The sequence below is a fragment of the Ahaetulla prasina genome, chromosome 15 (assembly GCF_028640845.1).
Source record: "Ahaetulla prasina isolate Xishuangbanna chromosome 15, ASM2864084v1, whole genome shotgun sequence".
Lineage (NCBI taxonomy): Eukaryota > Metazoa > Chordata > Lepidosauria > Squamata > Colubridae > Ahaetulla > Ahaetulla prasina.
This window is the reverse complement of record NC_080553.1, coordinates 17705630-17730639: the sequence shown is the minus strand read 5'-3', so window position 1 is coordinate 17730639 and position 25010 is coordinate 17705630. Positions and strand designations below refer to the sequence as shown.

At 49.8% G+C, this 25010-nt stretch overlaps 1 protein-coding gene across 1 annotated transcript; it reads left to right on the top strand.

The window, feature by feature from the left end:
• Window positions 1-4700: 4700 nt before the first annotated feature.
• Window positions 4701-24967, top strand: PPTC7 (protein phosphatase targeting COQ7). Its single transcript, XM_058158207.1, has 6 exons — window positions 4701-4914; window positions 13808-13987; window positions 16166-16364; window positions 19196-19319; window positions 19874-20003; window positions 21188-24967. Exons 1-6 carry the CDS (start codon window positions 4713-4715, stop codon window positions 21244-21246), a joined length of 894 nt encoding a protein of 297 aa, XP_058014190.1. The 5' UTR covers window positions 4701-4712; the 3' UTR covers window positions 21247-24967.
• Window positions 24968-25010: the final 43 nt, after the last annotated feature.

Here is a 25010-nt window from a genome sequence, read left to right as displayed (position 1 = left end):
TGCAAAATTGTTCTCCTGAATTGTCCATCCTGCCAAAAGAGATCTGGGCATCCCTCGGCCTCCATTAAGCATCTTCACTTTTTTGAGAAATCTGCACAGGTGTTCCTCGGCTTACGACCGCAACGGAGCCCAAAATTTCTGTTGCTAAACGAAACCTTTTGTTAAGAGAGCCTCGCCCAGTTTTACAACCTTTCTTGCTACAGTTGTTAAGTTAGGAACGCATGGTCATTAAGTGAATCTAGCTGCCCCCTTGACTTGGCTGGTCAGTCAAGTTGTCCTGCGACCATCATAAATATGAGTCAGTTGCTGAGCGCCTGCATTTTGATCACATGATCATGGGGATGCTACGAAAGTCGTAAGTGTGAAAAGTGGTTGTCAGTCACTTTTTTCAGTGCTGTTGTAACTCTGAACAGTCACTAAACGAATTGTTGTAACTGGAGGACTGCCTGTATTTCAACTGTGTGGTTGCAAAACTGCTCCCCTGCCAAAAGAGATCTGGGCACCCCTCAGCCTCCATTCAGCATCTGTGTTGTGGTCTGCCAGCAGCCTGCGGAGCTGGCAACGGAGTCAGACAGTGATGAGGCTGAGGAAGAACATGGGCCAGTCCTGGAGGCTGGGGAAGGCCCGGATGAGGGCTCTGCGTCGGAGGCAGAGGTGGGGCCAGGGCCATTGGGGAGGGAGGTGCAGACTCCGGAGTCTCCAGAGACTGATAGTAGTGAGGCAGAGGAACAGGAGGAGCCTGTTCCTAATGCACGCATGAGAAGAGCTGCCAGAAGACAAGAGCAGCTCAAGCAAAGAGGACGACTCAGGAGTAGGGCCAAGAGATAATTGGCCCCTCCCATAAGGCTTAAAAGACCAGCAACGTTTGGGCTCTTTGCCGGAAAACAATGTTGATAGCTTTGTCTTCTTGCATTTATTTTGCATCGGTGACTTCTGAACTTTTGCCAAGAAAGGCCTTTGGCAGTTTGCCTAATTGGACCAAGGTTTGCGATAGGACTGAGGAATTGGGTTGGGAGGAATTTGCTTTAATTTAGTTGAATTACGCTGAGAATGAGTTAATTCTCAGCTGTTCTAATAAAGTTTGTTTGTTTTTATACTGACTGAGTTTCCTAGTACCTACTGGAGCCTGGGTCACAACAATCTGACTCCTCTTATCTTTTTGAAAAATGTATACCGTTTTGGTAGCTTTCCTGAGCCAATGAAACCATTATCCCGTCTTCCTAAATTTGCAAAATTTGCCCAATCTTCGGATGCCACTGAGAATTCCTCCTCCTCCTACTAAATCTAGGCAAACCCTGTGTCGTTTTTCCATTTACTCATCCTGTTTGTTCCGTCTGTCCAGATCTTCTTGTACTTGGTCCCAGACAGATCCCGCCATGCTTATGTTTATGTCTGTGAAGGGAATTTAGCAATGCCCGATGAAAAATTTAGCATGGTGGCACATCTGCCCTTTGTCAAAGTTCCCCTCTATCTCATTCTCCCCACCCTCCAAAAACGATCATGGAAAGAGACGCACACATTGCAATAAACCAGAGTTTCTTGAACAAGACAACTTAACCACTGGGATTTCTCCATTCTGCCAAGCCACAACCAAGGAACCAGTTTGTCCATTTAGTTCTCTAGCATCTTGGTTATCTTTAGTTCTCTAGCATCTTGGTTATTATCGTCCGGTCTCCAACCTTCGCTTTGTGGCAAAGGTTGTCGAGAGTGTGGTTGCACGACAGTTGCCCCAGTACCTGGATGAAAATGTCTATCTTGATCCATTCCAGTCCGGTTTCCGGCCTGGTCACAGCACGGAAACAGCCTTGGTCGCATTGGTTGATGATCTCTTGAGGGCTCGGGACAGAGGTTATTCCTCTGTCTTGGTCCTATTAGATCTCTCAGCGGCTTTTGATACCATCGATCATGGTATCCTGCTGCGCCGGCTCGGGGGACTTGGAGTGAGGGGCACTGTTCATCGGTGGTTCTCCTCCTACCTCTCCGACCGGTCGCAGACGGTGTTGGCGGGGACAGAGATCGACCCCAAGGCGCCTCTTATGTGGGGTGCCTCAGGGTCGGTTCTCTCGCCTCTTCTGTTCAACATCTATATGAAGCCGCTGGGTGAGATCATCCGTGGTTTTGGGGTGAGTTGTCATCTATACGCTGATGATACCCAGCTCTATATTTCCACCCCTAACCACCCCAACGAGGCTGTTGAAATGATGTCCCAGTGCCTGGAGGCCGGACGGGTTTGGATGGGGAGGAACAGACTCAGACTTAATCCCACCAAGACCGAGTGGCTGTGGATGCCGGCGGCCCGGTACAGTCAACTAATTCCATCACTGACCATTGGGGGCGAACTATTGGCCCCCACGGAAAGGGCTCGTAATCTGGGCGTCCTCCTGGATGCACGGCTGTCTTTTGAAGATCATATGATAGCCGTCACCAGGGGAGCTTTTCATCAGGTTCGCCTGGTACGGCAGTTACGCCTTTCTGGATCGGGCTGCCTTATGCACGGTTGCTCATGCCCTGGTTACATCCCGCCTGGACTACTGTAATGCTCTCTACATGGGGCTCCCCTTGAAGGGTACCCGGAGACTCCAACTGGTCCAGAATGCGGCTGCGCGGGTGATAGAGGGAGCACCTTTTGGCTCCCATGTAACACCCCTCCTGCGTAATCTGCACTGGCTCCCAGTGGTCTTCCGGGTTCACTTCAAGGTACTTGTTATCACCTTTAAAACGCTCCATGGCCTAGGACCGGGATATTTACGGGACCGCCTACTGCCACCATTAGCCTCTCACCGACCAGTGCGCTCTCACAGAGGGCCTCCGGATACCGTCAGCTAAACAATGTCGGCTGGCGACCTCTAGGGGAGGGCCTTCTGTGAGGGCCCCTACCCTCTGGAACGAGCTTCCTCTGGGGCTTCGTCAACTCCCCGATCTCAAGTCCTTCCGCCGTGAGCTGAAGACGCTGCTGTTTCGAAGAGCAGGACTAGCTTGAACGTAGTTTTAAACTTGGGATTTTAAAAAAAAGGGTTTAAATGAGGTTTTAAATTTGTATTTAAAAGTTAGAGCATCAATTGAATTTAACTGTCTATTCTTTTAGCTTTTTATGTATTATATGTTTTTCTGTTGTTTTTGACTGTGAACCGCCCTGAGTCCTTCGGGAGATGGGCGGTATACAAATATAATAAATAATAATAATAATAATAATAATAATAATAATAATCTTGGTTGCAGGACGCTGATGCAATTACACTTCTGGAATTCTTCCCGTTTGCTTCTCGCCGGCAAAAGCCATATAAGAAATCTCGTAGGAGCCCTTTGTTGATTTTTTTTCAAACATCTTTAAAATGTGGACCACCTTTTGTGCAGGATGTCTAAATCTCAGCAACATATACACACACACACACTGTGTTTTCCCCCAAAATAAGATCCTGCCTTATATTTTTTTGAACCCTGAAATAAGCGGTTGGCCTTATTTTCGGGGAGGTCTTATTATTTTGGGGTACTTGGAGGAAACCAGAGGAAATGGCAGGAAATGCACATGCATTTAAATATTTTTGGGGAGGGCTTATTTTAGTGCATGCACTCAAAAGTCCGACTGGGCTTATTATCAGGGGATGTCTTATTTTAGGGGAAACAGGGTATTACTTCAACTCCCAGAATTCCTAGCTTGCATTGCTGGCTAGGGAATTCTGGGAGTTGAAGTCCATATATATGTCTTGAAAGTTGCAGAAACTGGTCTTGCAGCTGCAGGAGACTCGGGATAACTGGGATTATTGATGGTAGAGAGGGTGGGTTTCCTTCCCTTGACCCCAAATCTCGCAGCCAGACCAATTCCCCGCCTATTTGCACAGGCAATTACGGAGAAGACGTCCTAATACTCCTTTGGAAAGAGCCCCCTCTCGACCACCGCCTCACTTTCACTTTGCCCCGCCCCTCCCCTCCACGCCGCCTCGTGCTTCGCAGGGAAGAAGGTGACCCCGCTCCCGGGCAGGCGCACGTGCTCCAAGTTAGGAAGAAACACCACTTCCCGGCAGCACTCGCGCCGCCCGAAGACCGGGGAAGCCGGCCACTCCGCGGCCCCGCGGCACGCCGGGGCCGGTAGTCCGAGAGGCGATTGGTAGACCCGGAGAGTGACGTCCCAGGCGGGCGAATCGCCACCGGGGGGGCAGGGGCGGGGTAGGTAAATCCCGAGGGCCGCGTCGCCAATGAGAGCCGCGCGGGGCGGCGTCCTCGGGAGCCCGGATGCTGAGGAGCGCAGACGGGCTCCGGGCCGGCGCGGAGGCGGAGCTGACCTCGCTCGTCTCTCCTTTTCCCCGGAGGAGCCGGTGGCGGCGGCGGCGGCGGCGAGGCGGGCGATGGCGGCCCCGAGCGCCTGAGGAAAGGCGGCCCCGGCGAGAGAGCGAGCGCTAGAGGCCTCCCCCCCCGCCCCCCGCCCGGCTTTCTCCCCTCAGAAAGCGGCGCCTTCCCCGGAGGGGTCTCGCGGGCCCCTCCCCCACTCTGGCGGGGGGGCAGGGGCGCCCCCCGGGGCTCGGCCGCGGAGGAGGGGGCTGCCCGCCGGAGGATCAGGGGCCGCCCCGCGGGAGAGCCATGGGGGCCTCGGCCCGGCGGCCCTGAGCCCTCGCGGACCCCCTCCCTCCTTCCTTCCCCTCCTTCCTTCCCCCGCCTTTCGCAGACTCCCCCTCCTCCTCCCTCCCTCCCTCCCTCCTCCCTCCCCCCCTTCCAGCATGTTCTCGGTGCTGTCCTACGGGCGGCTGGTGGCCCGCGCCGTCCTGGGGGGCCTCTCGCAGACCGACTCCCGCGACTACAGCCTGGTGACGGCCAGCTGCGGCTTCGGCAAGGACTTCCGCAAGGGCATCCTGAAGAAGGGCATGTGCTACGGCGACGACGCCTGCTTCGTGGCCCGGCACCGCACGGCCGATGTGCTGGGTGAGCCCCGGGGGAGGGAGGAGGGGCTGGAAGGAGCTGCACACCCCGCTCTGCCTGCTTCCCTTTCACTCTTTTCCTTCCCTCTGCTTTCCTTTATCCCATTACTCCTTCCCTCCATCCCCCCCCCATCCCTCCCTGTCCTTTCTTCCTTCCTTTCCTTCCCTCCTTTCATCCCATCACCATTCCTCCCTCCCTTTCTCTTTTTCCTTCCTCCCTCCCTCCCCTCTGCCTTCCTTTATCTCATTCCTCCTTCCCTCGCATCTCTCCCTCTTCTTCCCCTTCCCTCCATCCCTCCCTCCCCCCCTGTGCTTCCTTCCTCCTCCTCCCCTCCATTTCCCTCTTTCCTCCTTTCTCTTTTCCTTCCTCTCCTTCTTTTCCTCTTTCCCTCCTTTCATCCTATTCCTCCCTTTCTCTTTTTCCTTCCTTCCTCTACTTCCCTCTGCCTTCCTTTATCCCCTTCCTTCTTCCCTCCCTCTCTTTTCCTTCCTTCCTCCCTTCCTCCTTTCATCCCATTCCTCCCTCCCTCCCTTTCTCTTTTCCTTCCTCCTTCCTCCCTCTGCCTTCCTTTATCCCATTCCTCCTTCCTCCCATCTCTCCCTCTTCTTCCCTTCCTCCATCCTCCATCCTCCCTGTGCTTCCTTCCTCCTCCTCCCTCCATTTCCCTCTTTCCTCCTTTCTCTTTTCCTTCCTCCTCCCTCCTTTCATCCTATTCCTCCTCCCTCCTTTCATCCTATTCCTCCCTTTCTCTTTTTCCTTCCTTGCTCTACTTCCCTCTGCCTTCCTTTATCCCCTTCCTTCTTCCCTCCCTCTCTTTTCCTTCCTTCCTCCCTTCCCTCCTTTCATCCCATTCCTCCCTCCCTCCCTTTCTCTTTTTCCTTCCTCCTTCCCTCCCCTCTGCCTTCCTTTATCCCATTCCTCCTTCCCTCCCATCTCTCCCTCTTCTTCCCCTTCCCTCCATCCCTCCCTGTGCTTCCTTCCTCCCTCCCTCCCTTCATTTCCCCTCTTCCTCCCTCCCTCCTCTCCCCTTCTTTCCCTCTTTCCCTCATTTCATCCTATTCCTCCCTCCCTCCCTTTCTCTTTTTCCTTCCTTCCTCTACTTCCCTCTGCCTTCCTTTATCCCCTTCCTTCTTCCCTCCCTCTCTTTTCCTTCCTTCCCTCTTTCCCTCCTTTCATCCCATTCGTCCCTCCCTCCCTTTCTCTTTTTCCTTCCTTCCTCTCCTTCTCTCTGCCTTCCTTTATCCCATTCCTCCTTCCCTCCATCCCTCCCTGTACTTGTATGCTTCCTTCCTTCTCTCCATCCCTCTTCTCTTCTCCTTCTTCCCATTCCCCCTCCTCCTCCTCCTCTCCTTCGTCCCTGCTTTCCCAGACTCCCAGCTTGGGAAAGAGCAGCCCCAGGTAGCAATTGCTGGGCTGCCTGGATTGCGTATCTAGAGGCGCTGGGAAGAGCCGGCTAATTGCCGATCAAGCCTGATGCTGCTACTCACCTCCGAAGCTCATCCGGATGCCCAGCCCAGCTGCAGCACCCTAAACCCCCGGCTGGCAGCCTCCGAGCTAAGCCCCGGCTTTCTTTGCTCCTTGGCAGGGCGCTGAAGAGGTCACCGGCAGGGCCAAAATGGCAGCGGGTTTTATTCTTTGAAAGGCGCCGTTTCTAAGTGGTGCTTTGCCTATCTGGATTACAGTGTGTGTGTGTGTGTGTGTGTGTGTGTGTGTAGGGGGTGGGGTGGGGGTGCTCTCCCTTAACCTTGAACCCAAAGCTGAGCCTTTGGAGGTCAGGCTTCCCCGCCTTGTGACCTTGCCGGGGGGGCAAAGGTGAAGTGACACCCGCATGACATTGAATGCGGGTGCCAGAGGTCAGACGTGGCTTGCCACACCTGCCACGCAGGGTTTTGGGGCTCCCTCTGCTCAGCAGCAGCAGCAGGAGGAGGAGGAGAAAACTGCAGCTCCCCTGCGAGGGGAGGGGGCTTTCCAGCCCCCTTTCGGGCATTTTTGAAACCACAGAATTCCAGGTCACGGTGTCAGCCACTGGGGCTTCAGGATGTGTGTTTAACAGCGGTCGTTTCTCTTCTGTGTCCGAAATGTATTTTACGAACATTGCCGGGGTGGCCTTACGCAAGGAGTAAACCCTAAAGAAATGCAGCCATTGAGCTGAGCTGGTCTTTCAAGCCCGGCCACATCGAAGGCAACGCCGCTGCTGAAATGCCCATAGGAGCATCAGAAGAGGGCAGAGGCCCTACAAGGCAGGCTGCCTTTTCATTTTTCTTGTCCAGTCGTCTTTGGCTTTGGGCTAGGAGGCCCAGCGAGGCGGAGATCCCGAGGTGCCCTAGAACCTGTGGCCTAGAATCTTTTTCTTCATTCCGCTGAAACTGAGTAGGATGCGGTGCAGCCCTTTCTCTCTGCAGAGGCGCATGGGCTGAGTGGGAAGGCGGGGAGCGAACTCGGCTGTGATTCATCCTGCTTCTGCACTGCGTTTGAGGGCTGCACCTCTGGGGCTCCCTCCTTCCCTCCCTGCCAGCCAGCCCACCTCCCCTAATGAATGGCGCTGCAGGGCCTGAGGCTGCTCACAGCATCGCAGGCACCAGGTTCACCAGCACCGTAGGGAGGGAATTCGGCTTTGAACCCTCCCTGTGCAGGATTCTTGGCAGTGCAGATGCTTTGGGGAGAGGAGGGATCTTGCAATCCAGCTGCATCAGAACAAGCGCAGCTACTCCTCGACCTGCGGCCACAACAGGGCCCAAAATTTCCGTCGCTGAGTGAGACATTTGCAAAGTGGGTTTAACAACCTTTCTTGCCACGCTTGCTCAGTGAATAAGCGAGTAACCAGGCTGTTAAGCGAATCACGCTTCCCCGCTGAGTGGGCTTGTCAGAAGGCTGCAAAAGGGGATCACGTGACCCTGGGATACGGCAACCGTCGTAAGCACGAGCCGGTTGCGTCTGCATTTTGGTCACCTGACCATGGGGGAATGCCGCAATGGTTGCAAGTATGAAAAACGGCTCCCAAGTCACTTTTTTTCCGTGCTGTTGTAACTTTGGTCACTTAACGAACTGTTGTAAGTTCGAGGACTACCTGTAGATGAGTTTTAAAGCTTTTTGGGGGGAGTGCCCTCTAGCAACTTGGTGGATTTTTTTGGTCAATGTGAATGTGTTTCATACCTGCTTTTTAGCCAAGACTTGAGTCTAGTACAGCCGGCCCCTGCAATCCACAGGTGACTGGTGTGATATTGGTGCCTTGGGGAAACACCCACCCACCCCCATCTACCCACCCCTCAAATGATCTCCTTTTTTAGCCAGGAGGCGCTGCAGATGGAACTGGGTAGATTGAGGTAAAGATGGAAATTCCTTGATGCTCAAAGCCTACAATAAGGAGGATTCAGGTTGCTGTTGTCACTTCTCCGTTAAATCTCTTTGTGTTTTTAATGGGCTGTGTGTGTATGTGTGTGTGTGTGTAGGGAGGGTGTGTGCCTCATGGCATCCTTCTCCCCCTTTCCCCTTCTGCTTTTCCCTCCGGGCGTCCTCGCTTGACCTCTACCCTTCCCTCCTTGCCATCCGCAGCTCCGTGTTTTCCTATTTGAGATGTCTTTAATTTATGCTTCTCAAATGCAACCGATGACACATCGCTTATTTTGGCAGCCTGGACGTTTTTTGATCCTTTCGGGAGTCTCTTTAGCCAAAAAGGAAGAGAAAAAAAACCAACAAGAAACCAGGCCTTATTATGCCTCTTTCTAGGCCCAAGTTTCTCTCTCTTTCTCTCTTCCCTCCCCTTCTCACCCCTCGGTGGTATAGGAGTGAAGCAAAAAATTCCTTCGGCTTTCTGTTTGGAAGGCCTCCGTTCACTGGGGAAGAGTGTGGAAAAGTCAGAGGAGATATTCCTGGAGGGGGGAACCTGAACAAGACACCTGGAGCCGGCCCAACTTCCAAGCCATGACCTCGTTCGACCGACCGTCAGTTTAAAAAAAAAAAAAAAAAGCACACACAACTTTTGCCTGTTGCGTAATCGGTGTGATCCGAAAAATACACCCGTCAACGAGTTTTGCTCTGTGCCTGAGACTGAACTGTGAACCAGGAAGTCTTCCCCACCAGGGCCCAAAACTTTTTACTTTGCAAAGTGCCCAAGGTCCTCCAGACGAGGAAGCCCAAAAATTCTCATCCGGGATTTCGGAAGGAGTAACAGGCTGGCTTTAGATAAGATCCGGCAGGATCTTTTTTGAGTTTCGGTCCTTGCTTGCAATGGAGAAGCATCTGTAATGGACTGGTAGATTAAGTCATCCCTTATATTAAGGCAAGCATCATATAGCAGGGGTCTCCAACCTTGGCAACTTTAAGCCTGGAGGACTTCAACTAGCTGGCTGGGGAATTCTGGGAGTTGAAGTCCTCTAGGCTTAAAGTTGCCAAGGTTGGAGACCCCTGTCATATAGGTAGGTACCTGGGGAAATCTGAGTTTTATGCCCTGTGTTATACATGTAATATTTATATATTGCTGACTCCAGAAGGACTTCCTTCGGTTTACAATCTCCCAGGCAAAATCAGTATATAAAAACATCTGCCTCCCTCCATCTCTGCAATCCAGCAACAATTTAGGTGTGAAAACAACTATCCTGAAGGTCACAAGAGGTGCACCATCTCAAATTGAGGGAGAAGTTATTCCAGGGGGGATAGATTGAAGGCCCAAAAGAATCCCCCTCCCCACATTTCATAAATGAGGGAAGACCCCCCCCCCACATCTCACCTTAAGACAAGCGAATTGGGCAGGAAGGTTGCACCTGACGGAGGTGATACTCGGTATACCGTACTCGGTCGCCAAATAATTAAAGGCTTTGCAGATTAAAGCCAACACACCTTTGCATGCATAACATCTTTGCCCATATTTGCAAATATGTGGATTTAGGAATCGCATTTCTCAACTTTTGATTGTCAAAGGCGATCCGTTTTCTAGGGGGCGGGGGGGGGGAAATGCCTATTCGCCCTTAGAACAGTTTTTTTCTACATTTTTTTTTTTTAAATCTCATTTGTGTCATCACCAGGAACAACACATTTTTAAAATTCTGCAAGGTGAGCCTTCCATTGGGGACAGAATTTCCCCGAAGGTTAAGGGTGAAGTTATGATGACAAACGTGAACCAGATCTGGCTGGTTTTCTCCCAAATCTGCTGAGTTACATTCTAGGAGATCTGTTTTAAAAAGAGAACCACATGCCAGACCAGTTAGTAATCTCAATTGGATTGGAAAGACGACACATTTTTGAAAAGACGGAGGAAGCGCGAGAACAGAGGAGGAAGTTGTAAGCCTCTTCAGAGATTCTAGTTGCCCAAGAGGCGTCTGTCATGTTAAATAATCAGAAATATTTAATTGAAGGACATTTCCTTCAGCGAGGGAGATGTCCTGTGTTCATCTAAGGCAGGATTTCTCAATTTGGGCACCTTTAAGATGGGTGGACTTCTTCAGCCAGCATAACACAGCATTCCTAACACATATCATAACACGGCTGGCTGGAGAATTCTGGGAATGGAAGTCCACCCGTCTTTGAGAAAAACGGATCTAAGGAGACCTTGCCTTCTGAAACCTTCAGGTAGACAAAATTTAAGCATAAGAGAGGGAGAGGCGGTTAGAGTGTGTGTGTGTGCGCGCCTTTGAATTGTGTTTTCCTCCCAAGCCAGCTGATTAGAAGCTGAAGTCAGTCCCTGGCATTTGAATTCTGGGAGTGCCGGCCTCCGATAAGGAATGCCAGAAGGTGCCTTTGCCAGTTGAACCAAAACAATGGCCAGGACAACCACTTTCGGCACACGCAGATTTAGAAGTCAAGAGCGCCATTGTCTTAACACCCCTTTAAGGAGGCGTCTCTCCCTTAGCAGCCTTCATTTCCTTGATTTAATGCCGGTCCCATTAGTCTGCCTCGGCCCTAAATTGTGTGTGTGTGTGTCTCTCTCTCTCTCTCTGTCTCTCCCCACAATCTCATTGCCGGTTTCCTCAGAGCGACCTTGCTTAATGAAAGAACGAAAGAAAGAAAGAAAGAAAGAAAGGGGAAGGCCCTCGTGATGCAATTGACTTTGCAAATCAGGAAGTCTCACTTGAAGGACAGCCGGGCCCGGCGACAGATGAAGGGATTATTCCCTGTAGGCTGGGAGGCAAATCGCCCAGGAAGGCCTCTGAACTTTGCCACCCTTGTCAATTACTCAGCCTCAAGGCTGACCTTGGCATCGGTCTTTGCGCGGCCTCGGCCTGAAACCTGCTTCTCCGAGGGAGAAATCGCAGGCCGTTTACCTGACGGAGGCATTGATTGCCGGCTGATGCCCAACCGGGGAGTAGTGAATCTTAATAACCCTTTGCCATTTGTAGGCATCGTGGCTGCGTGCCATGAAAAGGTTTCTGCCGTTCTTTTTCTTCTTAAGTCATCCATGACTTTTTGCAAATGGGAATAAAAAGCTCGAACCAGTTTGAGGGGGCGGGGGCCCCCTGGGAGCTTTCTGCCGACTCCCCAACGCCTCCCTCCCTCTTGGCCTTGGGTTGCTCTGCTTGGCTCTCGTCCTCTGCAGCTGGCCACGTCATTACAACCCACATACATAACGTGCCACAGGCGGTAGTTCTGGGGACCGCGCTGGCCGCCTTCTCGGCAGATGGCAAAAACGCGGAAACGGACCGAAGGCATCCGCTCTCTTCTTGAGAAATCGGCGACTTCCCCCACTCCGTTTTATGTGTGAATTCATAACTCTTGAGAGGCTTCAGGTCAGCCAAGAGGCAGAGCGCAGATTCTCGCTGGGTTGTCGTTTGAAGAGTCAGCTTGGCTTTTGAGTGCCATGTTCTGCATATACATATTTAGGAAGGAAGGAAGGAAGGCAGGAGAGAGATGGAAGGCAGGGGAGATGAGAAGGAAAGAAAGAAGGAGTGGAGAAGGAAGGACGGCAGGAGAGATGAGAAGGAAAAAATGTGGAGAAGGAAGGCAGGAGAGGTGAGAAGGAAAGAAGGAAGCAGTAGGGAAGGAAGGAAGGAAGGAGAGATGAGAAGGAAAGGCAGGGGAGATGAGAGGGAAAGAAGGAAGGAATGGAGAAGGCAGGAGAGATGGGAAGGAAGGAAGAGATGAGAGAAGGCAGGCAGGCAGCCAGGCACTGGAATTGTGTCTTGTTCTGCCGGTATAGAGAAGGGGATCCTTCGTTGCTTTTCTTTTTCTAAAAAGAAAAAATTTTTAGAAAAGAAATGAACTTACCACAGCCACAAGTGGGACTATTTCGGGGGTCGGTTTGATTGGCGCTGGTCTCCTGCAACATGTTGGCAGCGCCCCTGGGCCATGCCACTGTCCGCTTTAATGGCTGTGTCATCCGGGAGCATAAAGAAAGGGCAGTTTGCAGATTAGCAGCCTTCATTTTATGCAATAAATCAGTTTTAACTTTTTTTTGGCTGGAGATTAAGTGGCTTTTTGTTCCAAAGGGGAGATGCCCTAAGCAGATTTCCTGATTAGTGACTCATGCCTCCTCCTGAGAGATGCTGTATGATGATCTTCATATCTGCGGTAAAAAGTTGAATTTTTGATTCCCGTGTTAAATCAGTCAGCTGGCTTTTTCCCAAAAAAAAAAAAAAATGCTGCATTCTGCCTTCCCTTATCTGTCTGGTGGTTATTTCTTATAAGTATTGTCATTTTCTGGAACACAAAATTGCTGCTGCTGCTCCTGCTGTTTTTCCTTATGTCAGTTTGGTGCTGAAACCGTGCACAGTTTATCCCTGCAATTATTTCAGAATTAACCTTCAAGACAAGGACGTCCGCTGCTCCGAACGTGTCTGTCCCTTTATTCTGCATTTCCTAAACGTAGAAATGAGAACATCTCTGTAGAAAAACTCCAGAAAAGGAGTTCAGAGGGGGCTGTCCTTGGTCCTGTCGAGAGCTGCTGCGCTAGTTTCCCCACTTCTTGCAATCCTGACATCACTGCCTCGGTTCCTCCTTTGGCCTTTTGCAATTAAAACAAAAACAAAAAACCACCAGTGTGCTTTATTGCGGTGTTGGCTGGAGAATTCTGGGAGTTGAAGTCCACCCACCTTAAAAAGTCGTGCGGCTGAGAAACACGGCTCTGTTGCATTCATAGAACTGTAAGGTCGGAAGGACCTTGGAGGTCTTCTAGTCCAGGGGTCTCCAACTTTGGCAACTTTAAGACTTGTGGACTTCAACTCCCAGAGTTCCTCAGCCAGCAGAGATGGTCCACAAGTCTTAAAGTTGCCAAGGTTGGAGACCCCTGTTCTAGTCCAACCCCGACCCAAGGCAGGAGTCTTTATACCATCTCGGACAAATGGTTGTCCAATCTTTTTTTTTTTTTTTTTGAAAGCCTCCAGAGATGGAGCACCTACAATTCCAGGAGACAAACTGTGCCACTGCTTAATAGTTCTTCTCGTCAGGAAAATTCCAGGTTGGATTTCCCTCTGCGGAGCTCCCACCCATTGCTTCTTGTCCTGCCCTCAGGTGCTACAAAGAATAAATTGACCTCCTTTTCTTGCGACAGTTATTGGAAGATGACTATTGTCTCACACCTCCCCTAAGTCTCCTCTTCATTCAGCTAAAAGGACCCTTGGTATCTTTTGCTGGTCCTTCTTGTGTGGCAGAGGTTCTCCAAACTCGGCCACTTTTAAGACTTTAACTCCCAGTATCCCTCCCGCCAGCCTTGAATTCTGGGAGTTGAAGTCCACAAGTCTTAAAAGTAGCCGAGTTTGGAGACCCCACTGTATGCCAACAATTCAGAAAGCAACTAGAAAGTCTCTTTTAGAAATGGTTTGTTTGTTTGCTTGTTTGTTTTATTCAGTGTGTGGCATCTACAGAGGTCATGCATTCAGTGATGTGCAAATTTAGTTTCAATCAGAAATGATGATAAACCAGTAAGGGCTGACTTTTCTTTCTCTCTCTCTCTCTCTCTCTTCGGAAGGGGTGGCAGACGGTGTCGGAGGCTGGCGAGACTACGGCGTCGACCCGTCTCAGTTCTCAGGGACCCTGATGCGCACTTGTGAACGTCTGGTCAAGGAAGGACGGTTTGTGCCCAGCCACCCGGTGGGGATCCTCACCACCAGCTACTGTGAGCTGCTGCAGCACAAAGCCCCCCTGCTCGGTAAGTCACGTCCCATGGCCCAATCCGGTCACAGCCCCAACCCCACCTGGCTCCAGTCCACGCCTGACCAGCACCTGGGGAGACCGTCTTTGCTTCCCAAGAGAAAGAATTTTATTTTGGCCCCGGCTGTCTCTCTCTCTTCCCACCCCCCACCTCCCATTCCCACAGCCCCAATCAGCGCAACTGTGGCAGCCCCCGAAGATGCTCCAAAAATGGCTTCAGGGTTAACCCCTTGTGCATCTGCTACCTCTTTTATCTTGAGCACCCAGGACCAGCCTGGCCGGAGGGAATCGGATGACCTTTTGCCCAGTGATGGCTCCGCTTGCTGCTCCTCACCTGATTCGAGGCTTCTCTGCCAAGAAATCTCCCCCCCTCCCCTCCGGCTCTCTTAATGTGGGTTATTTTTAAGTGCCCTCAGCTGATCCCAGGAGGAGGCGTTGCCCTTGCTGTGACACGTCCCCCTGGCAGAATGGTCTCCTTGGGCCCATTCAAACGCTCCTCCTCCAATGCCCTCCTGCCGGTCTGGGGACTCGGGTCCTCCTTTAAATGGCACCCTGCCAAGGAAGGCCCTCTCAAGGAGAACGCCCGCTCTGATCTGCCCCTCCACGAGGACCACCGAGGCCGTCCTTGGAGGGATGTACATTTAGAATAGGATGACCGAGTCGGAAGGGACCTTGGAGGTCTTCTAGTCCAGCCCCCTGCTTAGGCAGGAAACCCTATTCCGTTTCAGATTAACTCTTGTCCTCTTAAAAACTTCCAGTGTTGGAGCCTTCACAACTTCTGGTGGCAAGCTGTTCCACTGATTAATCGTTCTCACTGTCAGGAAATTCCTCCCGAGTTCCAGATTCCTTCTTGATTAGTTTCCACCCGTTGCTTCTTGTCCCGCCCTCAGGGGCTTTGGAGCAGGGGTCTCCAACCTTGGCAACTTGAAGATTTGCGGACGTCAACTCTCAGCTTTGCTGGCTGAGGAACTCTGGGAGTTGACGTCCCCAAGTCTTCAAGTTGCCACGGTTGGAGACTCCCGCTTTGGAGAATAGGTTGTCCCCCTCCTCTTCTTTAGGCTATTTCACTTCTTCATCCCTTGGGATTTCGTCTCTTTTCTCCAAACGGCTAGGGAATTTCCCCTTATCCGAGGCCCTGCTCCCCAACCGGTTGGTTCCTGCATTGATGGCGCTGCTCCCGTTGTCCAAAGGTTTATCTAGCTTTGTGTGGGTTGAAGGCAGGGAAGGAGACCCCCTTTCCCCCTGGTTGAAATGGGGACGGAGGTTTTCCCCTCTTTGCAAATCCTCAACAAAAGGAAGCCAGGTCTGCAAAGCATACAGCTGGCTGTCTGTCAGTTTGGTGGGGAAGAATTCTTCCCCTGCTTTCAAGGGGCTTGAAATACCGGCTTTAACCAGAGCGGTTTTGACTTGTCTGGAAAGAGAAAACAATGTGCCTTCCCTCGAAATGGCAGGGGGCAGCGGATTTAGAAATCAGCTGGAAGCCACCGGCCAAAATTCTCAACTTAGGACATTGGTTTTTTTATACCTGATTTTTGCGCCTGGCTCCAGGTTTGGTTCCAAGGGGAGTTTGTAACTGGGGGTGTTTCAGAAGCTGGACTGCAAGTCTGGCTTTTTTAGGTAGTCCTCGACTTATGACCGCAACGGAGCTGCCCCCCCCCACAATTTCTGCTGCTAAGTGAGACCTTTGTTAAGTGAGCCTTGCCCCATTATACGAACTTTCTGGCCATGGTTGTTAAACGAATCCGACTTTGCTTGTCAGAAGGTCGCAAAAGGATCAGATGGTCTCCCCCACCCCCCACCCCCGGATGCTGTGACCGTCATAAACATGAGTCAGTTGACAAGCGTCCAAATTTCTTTTTTTCTTCTAGTTTTAAAAAGGTTTTAGTAAATGTAAAAAATTCAATGTCCACCTAAACGGTGTGTTGTCTTGAGTACAGTGACTTTTGAGAAATAGTAATCACAATAAAGTCAATAATAACTCAAGCGTCCAAATTTTGATTACGGGACCACAAGGCTGCTGCAATGGCCGTAAGAGTGAAAACCGGCCCTAACTCGCGTTTTTCATGCCGTCGTAACTTCAAACGGCCACTAAACGAGAGGACTGAGAGCCAAGGACTGCCTGTATCAGCCAGCCAGGTAAAAGCAGGCAGACTGAATGTTTGAATCTCCTTCCTAGGGAGCAGCACGGCTTGCATTGTTGTCTTGGATCGGACCACTCGGCGCCTGCACACCGCGAACCTGGGCGATTCGGGCTTTTTGGTGGTCCGGGGGGGCCGGGTGGTGCACCGCTCTGACGAACAGCAGCACTATTTCAATACTCCGTTCCAGCTCTCGATCGCGCCGCCCGAAGCCGAGGGAGTGGTCTTCAGCGACAGGTAAGGCTTTTCCCGTGTGGCTTTGCGAGAAGGGAAGGCAGGCTGCCTGCCCCTCAGGTGGGTCTGCAGGGAAACTTCAGGAGGAGCTGCCTTTCCAGGTCAGTTTCTACCTGGCGGAAGACCGGATTGGAGTTGACACTCCCGAGTGGTTTAGCTGCTGATTTTTCTTTCCATTGTTATTTTATTTTTTATTTTTTTGGCCTTCCAGTGATGGCAAATGTTGTTTGGTTATTTGTGACATGGGGAAGGACTCTTTAAATCAATGTTTGTCAGTCCTGGGAGTTTTCAGATGGGTGGACTTTAACTCCCAGAATTCCCCAGCCAGCCAGTTGGGGAATTCTGGGAGTTGAAGTCCATACATCTTAAGGTTGCCTTATTAGCTGGGGAATTCTGGGAGTTGAAGTCCACCCATTTGATTCCTCCCAAGGCTGACCAACACTGAATTAAGTAAATTAAATTCTTTTGCTAGCGTTTGGGAGAGCTCTGTTCTCATGCAGCCTTCCTCACCTCCCGTTCTGCAGCTGGTTACCAGTTCGCAGAGCTAATTTCTGGCAGCTTTTTTTACAAGCTCACGCCCAGGCTGATACTTTCCCTCGTTTGACCACAACGGCCCAGGCATCTGATTCAGTCTTTCCTATTCTCCCCACCCCCCGGGTGACTTGTTTGCAAAGCAAAACCACCCGTTATGTGTTGTGAGGGGAAATATTGACACGACGGTAGGGAGTGTGTTTGGTTTTAAAACCTCGGGCTGGTACATGCCGTATTGTACGGAGAGGACATAACTCAATCACAGGGATGGGAGGTGAAGGAATGTGAGAGAAAAACATTCACAAATGTTGAGGCTGCCGATGGAAAGGGGGGGTGCCCGAATAGGTTAGCCTAATAGAGTTGGAAGGGACCTTGGAGGTCTTCTAGTCCACTCAAGCAGGAGACCCTAGACTTTTCTGGAGAAAAGGTTCTCCAATCCCTTCTTAAGTGTTGGAGCACCCACAGTTTTGGAGGCAAGCTGTTGCATCCTTCCCTCCATCTGTCTGTCTGTCTATCATCTATCTTTATTAATCATCTATCTATCTAATCTATCATCTATATCGTCTATATCTATCTTATCTATGTTTATATCTATCATCTATCTATCTCTATTGTCTATCTTTATCGTCTATATCAGGGGTGTCCAAACTTGGCCCTTTGGAGAGTGGTGGACTTCAACTCCCAGAATTCTCCAACTAGCAACTTGCTTAAATTTATAGCTCATGCTGGCTGGGGAATTCTGGGAGTTGAAGTCCACCACTCTCCAAAGGGCCAAGTTTGGACACCCCTGGTCTATATCATCTATCTATATCTATCTATATCTATCGTCTATATCATCTATAGTCTATATCATCTATTATCTATATATCTTTATCTCATCTATCTATCTAATCTATCGTCTATCTTTATCATCTGTCTGTCTGTCTATCTCAGAATCATAAAATCCTAGGGATGGAAGGAACCTTGGAGGTCTTCTAATCCCTGCCCCCCCTAGCAGGTGACCCTATACAATTCCAGACAAGTGGCTGTCCAGTCTCTTTTTTAAAAAAACCTCCAGCGATGGAGCACCCACAACTTCCGGTGGCAAGTTGTTCCACTGGTTAATTGTTGTCACAGCCGGGAAATTTGTCCTTCGTTCTAGGCTGGATCTCTCCTTGATGAGTTTCCATCCGTTGCTTCTTCCCCTGTCTTCTGGTTCTTTGGAGAATAGCTTGACTCCCTCTTCTTTGGGGCAGCCCCTGAGATATTGGAAGGCTGCTACCATGTCAGTGCAGCTTGGCTTTGCCTGTGAAGGCTGCAGGGGCTCCGACGCGGCCTGGTTCAGTCAGGGGCCTCCTCCTCCTCCTCCTCCTCCTCGTCTTCTTCCTCTCGGATTTTGGGAAAGGTTCTGCGGCTGCTTAACATAATTCCTGCAGTGAGACAGCAGAATCTCCTGACAGCCAGAAAAAAAGGGAGGCACATGACTGCCGCTTCTATTTCAGCCCCCTTGAAAGTTTCCAGCCGTGCTAGATGCCCCATCCACTCCCACTTGGCAGAACCCCAAGCTCTGACAGGAAAAGCACATTTTGTCCGACCGGAGCCCCGGCTGCAAAGGCCACAGGCATCCCTCCAAAGAACTGGAGCGAGAGGGGGAAAAAATGGCAGTGCTGTGTTGATCGAGGGAGGGCCTTTTGCGTTCCTTTTGGGGACCCTCGTAGGGGTCTTTGGAAAGTGTCGGGGCAGGCGCCCTCCTTGGCCCTGGGTGCCTAAAACCTCCCCCAGCGGCTCAGTCAAAGCGGCTCAGTCCTAAGGCAATTTAAAAAGGCCATGGGCTCCGTGTTGATTAGACTGGAGAAGTCTATAGAGCAGAGGTCTTCAAACTTGGCGGCTTTAAGACTTGTGGACTTCAGCTCCCAGAATTCTCCAGCCAGCTATGCTGGCTGGAGAATTCTGGGAGCTGAAGTCCACAAGTCTTAAAGCCGCCAAGTTTGAAGACCTCTGCTATAGAGATTCTCACTCATCCAGGTCATGGTTATCCCAAAGGTGCTTTTTCAAATGTCCAGCGGTCTGCAAGGACAATAAACCGTTCCCTACCATCCAGTCAGAGCTGGAGAAGCTTCTTGCACGAGAAGCGAAACGTCTTCGAAGAAAACAAAACAAGGAAGTCCGGTTGCCTCCTGAAAAAAAGCCCCTTTTGGGATTAGACTGCGCTAGCTGCATGTTCTCGCTGGCGTAGGGTGAACAGCCCCTTCTTGTGCAGGTTAAGCATGAAACCCCCCCAAGCCTTTCAACTCTTTCTCTCTACTCCCTCGGTGTTTTCTCAGCCCGGATGCTGCTGACAGTAGCACCTTCGATGTTCAGTTGGGAGACATCATCCTGACGGCCACAGATGGGCTCTTCGACAACATGCCCGACTACATGATCCTCCAGGAGCTGAAGAAACTAAAGGTAAGAGGAGACGAGCTTGCAGTGGGTCCCGCCACGGAGAAATTAAAAGCGCACAAGATCCCCTGACAGATAGCATTTCTCCAACAATTCCCGCATTGCCTTGGCGTTAAATGGCAGTGCAACTTTGGGGCAAATCTTGGTGGGTTTGGCAAAATGTTCCTGTCGTCTGCTTCGTGAGCCTGTGACCTTCTGAACCTTTTCTTGGGGTTCAAAGGTACAGCCGGGAGCCGAGTAAAAGTTTAAAAGTTGAGGGCAGGTTTATCTTTTAATCCGCTCTTGTGCATCCCCTATAATTCCTAAAGCAGACGGGCTGCTTTCGGAGAGCTTAAAATCTGCTTTTCAGAATCGGATCCGCTCAAATTTGCAACTGTAGAAAGAACGGGATTTGTCCTTGGTTTATTTAGCCTTTTGAGCCCAAGGTGGGCCCCGCCTTGCGAGAAAATCCAATTCCTTTGTGCTAGCGGCCCTGTTATACCACGTGCTTTTGGGGCAGGTGACACAGACAAGCCCTTTGAACGTTCACACGGTTTCTCTTCACCTCCTCTTCCACCCAGAACTCAAATTACGAAAGCATCCAGCAGACGGCCAGCAGTATTGCCGAGCAAGCGCACGAGCTGGCCTACGATCCAAATTACATGTCTCCCTTTGCACAGTTCGCATGTGACAATGGACTGAATGTAAGAGGTAAGAGCGGCTAAGCGGCCGGAAGCCAACCCTCCCGCACGGCTGGGTTTCTTCCAAGGTTCTCCAGTAGCCACATTGGCTAGAATTAAGTTTGCAGAACTGCATGGAACGAGAGAAGTTTTTAACCCATGTGCTAATTTTGATCGGGCAGGCATCAATGCATGCGGGCATATTTTTATACCTGCCACCGTATCATATGATTCAATTTTGGTTTGTTTGTGTCGAGATTTGTCCCAATTTCCTGGCAGGTTTGAATTGCTGGAGCTGGAGACTGTTCCCAAAGAATTTAGGGGAGGCTGTTGATACATTTTGATCCCTTTTGGGGTGTCAGCGTTCCAGGAAAAAAACCCCAACTCCAAGTAAACTCCAAGCTCTGGACATGGGGTTAAATTTCCTTTTCTCGGTTGTGTGCTTAGGGGCAGGACTCTTTAATTTTGCTCCTGCAGTTTTATAGCACCAGGTCTTCAGCTGCAAACTTATAGAATTGGCTGTTTCCAGCCTCTGGAGGGCCTGGTGGGGGGGCGGGGAGAGCCGTTTTCGCCCTCCCCAGGCTCCAAGAAAGCTTCTGGAGGGGGAAAAACGGGCCTACCGGGGCTGCCGTGCCATTGCATGCCGAAAGCAGGGGGAGTACAGGGGGGTTGCCTGCACAGCGGCGGGGGGGGCCGGGCGCATTAAATTATGGGTGTGGGCACGCGTGCATGCGACCCCCGCTTTTGGCACGCGATGGCAAACAGGTTAGCCATCACTGTCCTATGCCATTCCAGACAAATGGCTGTCCAGTCTCTTCTTAAAAGCCTCCAGTGTTGGAGCATCCACAACTTCTGGAGGCAAGCTGTTCCACAGATTAATTGTTCTGACTATCAGGAAATTTCTCCTCAGTTCTAAGTTGCTTCTCTCCTTGATGAGTTTCCACCTATTGCTTCTTGTCCTGCCCTCAGGTGCTTTGGAGAATAGCTTGACTCCCCCTTCTTTGGGGCAGCCCCTGAGATATTGGAAGACTGCTGTCATGTCTCCCCTAGTCCTTCTTTTCATTAAACTAGACACACCCAGTTCCTGCAACCGTTCTTCATATGTTTTAGTCTCCAGTCCCCAAATCATCTTTGTTGCTCTTTTTTGCACTCTTTCCAGAATCTCCATATCTTTTTATAATGCTTTACAAAACTTCTCCCCGTCTTGCTTTTTAGGTGGGAAACCCGATGACATCACTGTTCTTCTCTCTATAGTAGCTGAATACACAGACTGACCAGCTGTGACACTCAGCTTTTAAAGACTGGTATGCCTCCAGCTGTTCTCAGCTTCACACGTACTATTTTCCTGCGGGCAGGAAGTCTCCTTTCTCTCTCTCTCTCTCTCTCTCTCTCTCTCTCTGCATCTGACCTCGGTGGCTAAACCCACCTTACGTCCATTGCCTGTTTTAAGATGCAGTCAAGACCCCTGGCCCAAAACCTCAGCTGGAGGACACCTGGGGACACCTCCAAGCAAGAAATGAAGAATTTTCAATACTTGAAGCCTTGTCTTTCAAAATTGACTCAAGAGTTTTATCGCGTAGAAAGCTGGGTGGGGAAAGGGGGCTGAAGAGGGAATAAAACTTTACTTACGGCTCTGAAGAAAAAAGCAAGCCAACAAGAACATCACATCGACTGTGCGTGCTTTAAAACTAATTCTGGGGAAGGGGTCTTTTTTTGTTTGTTCCAAATCGGCGAACAGGACCTCCGTGAGGTCCCGAGAAGGTATTGCTGGAAAAAGCCCGTTTCTCAAATCGGTGGAAGGACAGTACATCCTGTCCCTGGCTTAACATGTTGGAAAACTTGTGTTTGTAGCTGAATTCTCCATAGGCTTTCCAAGTGCAGTGAGTCTTTTGCTCTCTCTATATATATACATTTTGACCTGGGCGACTTGAAGATGAGCTGGCTGGGGAATTCCGGGAGTGGAAGTCCGCCCAATCTTCAAGTCACCCAGGTAGGTTGCAAAATATTGGATCAGTCTGGCATTTAGCCTGGAGCTTTCTTACTCAATTTGGAACGCACAAGTCGTCTTGAATTGTGGTGCGCATGTGCAAGAGGGAGTTTGTGAAGGTGCTAAAACTGTTATACCAGTGGAACGTTGGCCCATGGCAACACGGGGCCCTTTTCGTAGCTGAATTTTTCTGCCACATCATCGCCTAACACTCTCTTTGGTTGCAGAGAAAGTGTCAAGATGTCGAGGGAGGTTTGAGCACCGGCTTCGGGTGCTGAGTTGCGTACAGGTTTCTCCGAAAAAGTACATGTTTACAGGGCTCTAATTGCTAATTGGCAATATTGTAAATTTTATTTTATTTTTTGCATCGACACACAGTCCAACTGCTCAGTAGCTATAAGTTCCCCTACCCCATTTTTCTAAACTTGTGTAAGAAAAAACAAACAAACCCACAGCTGTTTTTATTTATACATAACGCCTAGAGGTATGTATAAAAATCTCGGTTAGTTTTTCACAAATTTTTTGTTGTTGGGTGTTTTTTGCCTGTAGGAGAAACAAAAGTCCTTTCCATGTTTTATACAGCAAGTTGGGTCACGTTGATGTTTAAGTTGATAATCTTGGCAAGTAAAAGCAACCGTCCTTTTTTTAAAAAAAGAAAGAAAAGAAAAAAACTCACAAAAAAGGGGTGTATTTTTTTACTGCCAGGTTTATTCTGTTAAAACTGTACGTTTGAGGTTACCTCAGCCTGTTTTAAAAATTATTTTTTTGGTGGTTGTACTGTACATTTGCATAATTGTGTCCGGCTTTTATTTATAATTTAACATGTACCGTGTACATGTGGTTCGTTTCAGTGCATCCTGCTTCTAACAGGCATTTCATTTGCGACGATAAGCGGCAAAAACATAATAATATTTCATTTTTTAGAAGCTGTTCCAACCAACTTTTCCAGTTTTCTTTTAAAATCACCTTTTTTTTTTCTTTTGTCCAGATTGCCTTAACAACGTAGCTTGACGATCAGTTTTGGGGGTACGGATACAGGGTGGCATACAATGAATGGATGAAAATAGCATAATATATAAAAAAAAACACCACGGCCCATTATAATGTTGTACAAACCATTTCAGTCTCCCCCCTCCCCCTCATCCTGACGCTGAACCAGCTGGGCCTAAGTACCTTCTGCTAGAAATTGTATATTAATAGGTCTTTATGCAACGCCTTCCCCGCTTCGTTGGAGGGGTAGGTGAGCTCTTCACTGGGAATTTGCGTGTCGCTGGTGCCATCTCTTATTTTGAGCAAGCCCTGAAGAGCTACCGACTCTTCCCCACTGTTTTTCCCATTGTCCTGGGTCTCTAGGGATCATCCAGCAGGGTTTATATTCTTGCTGCCGTACTCTTTAGCCTTTCTGCAGTGGTTGGCTGACTATGGAGGGGGAAGGTGCTTTAAAACACTGTTTCTCAACCTTGGCGGCTTTTAAGATGGGTGGACTTCAACTCCCAGAATTCCCCTGCCAGCTGTGGGGAATTCTGGGAGTTGGAAGTCCACCCATCTTAAAGCCACCAGCTGAGAAACGCTGCTTTAGAAACAGCAAATGGGATTCTTAAGCCTTGGTTTCGTTTCATTTAAAGCAATTTCTACTCTTAGCAGTATCTGTAAAGCCATTTGTTCCTTAGGACCAGTTTTTTTTTTTTTTTAAAGACATGGTCAAATTGAATTTTTAAAACCTGCATCGTCCCCCTTCCCTTTGGGACACCAAAGACCCCCCCATGGAGTTTATAGCTTTCCGGCCATCTGTTTTTTAAAAGCAATACTGTATTTTAAACAAATTCTATTGCATGCTTCAGATCTGCCCCCCCCCCGCCCCCGCATCCCCTATTTTAAGATGAGCCTTCAATCCTAATAGACCCCGATTTCTTCCCTAGGAACTTTAAAGCTGTCTGCGCACAAGAATTTTATTTTTTTACAAAAAGGAGGGGGGGAAAAAAACAGGAAAGGAAAAGGCAAAGTCTCCTGGCCTTGCTAACGTGATCTTCTTGCGAGCCGTGATGCTTCTACTCTGGGCGCAATATAGGGTTAGGAATTGGCACGTTCCATTTTCCTTCCTTCCTCTTAAATGTGGGGATACCCCAATGGCCAGACCCCCCAACCTGCTTTTTTGGGGATAGGGGCCCATGTGTGAGAAACCCCCACCCCCAATTCATAGCAGCTCCCGGGTCATTGCATTTTCAGATGCAAAGAGATGGGGGGGGGCTCTGCTGCTCTGAATGAGGAGGGGGCTTGCATCTTGGGCTCCATTTTCTTTGCTCAGGGTAGGGGTGGCAGCATCGCCCGTGGAATCCAGAGCTGCCTGGCAGAGAAGCAAAACTCTGATTTTTTGAAGGTGGGGTGGGCGAAGGTTTTCCCAGCCCTCCCCTTCTCTGTAGCACCTCTGCCTTCTTAAGTCTGCTGCATGGCAGGGGGTCCCCCAAAAGCTGGGGGTGGGATGCTGAACATCCTTTACCTTGAGGGGGGGGCTTGGCACCCTCCTGGTTTCCTCCCCCCCTCCCCTGCAGAAAGCTCTCTTCCGCTTTCTTAGGAGCCCCATTCGATCTCTCTTGCTGTAGCAAAGATCAAATAGGGGGGGAAAAAGCGACTTCAGATCTGGGACTTGAAGGGGAAAGGGATTTTAAGAAACCGTCCACGGTGGAAGCAGAGATAAGAAATCCATGGGAACGGCTTTTCCCCCCCCCCGCGGGAGACCAGACTCGATCCAGACCTGGGTTTTTGTGTTTTTAATTTCGTTTTTTTTTTAAATTTCCTTCTCCTGACGAGGATAGCTGATCTAATGAGGATGCTGTTTTTTTCTTGTTAAATGAGACTATCGTGACCTGTAACTTACCTTTAAAAAAAAAAAAAGGAAATTTAAATTATGTGAATTGAATGTCTGGAGTATAATTTGTGCGAGAATAGTATCTGTAAATACATTTAAATGAACTGTAAAGATATTTAATAAATATAGTATTTATACAATATACGGGGGCTTCCTTGAATTGTGACTGTCAAGAAAAGGTTGTT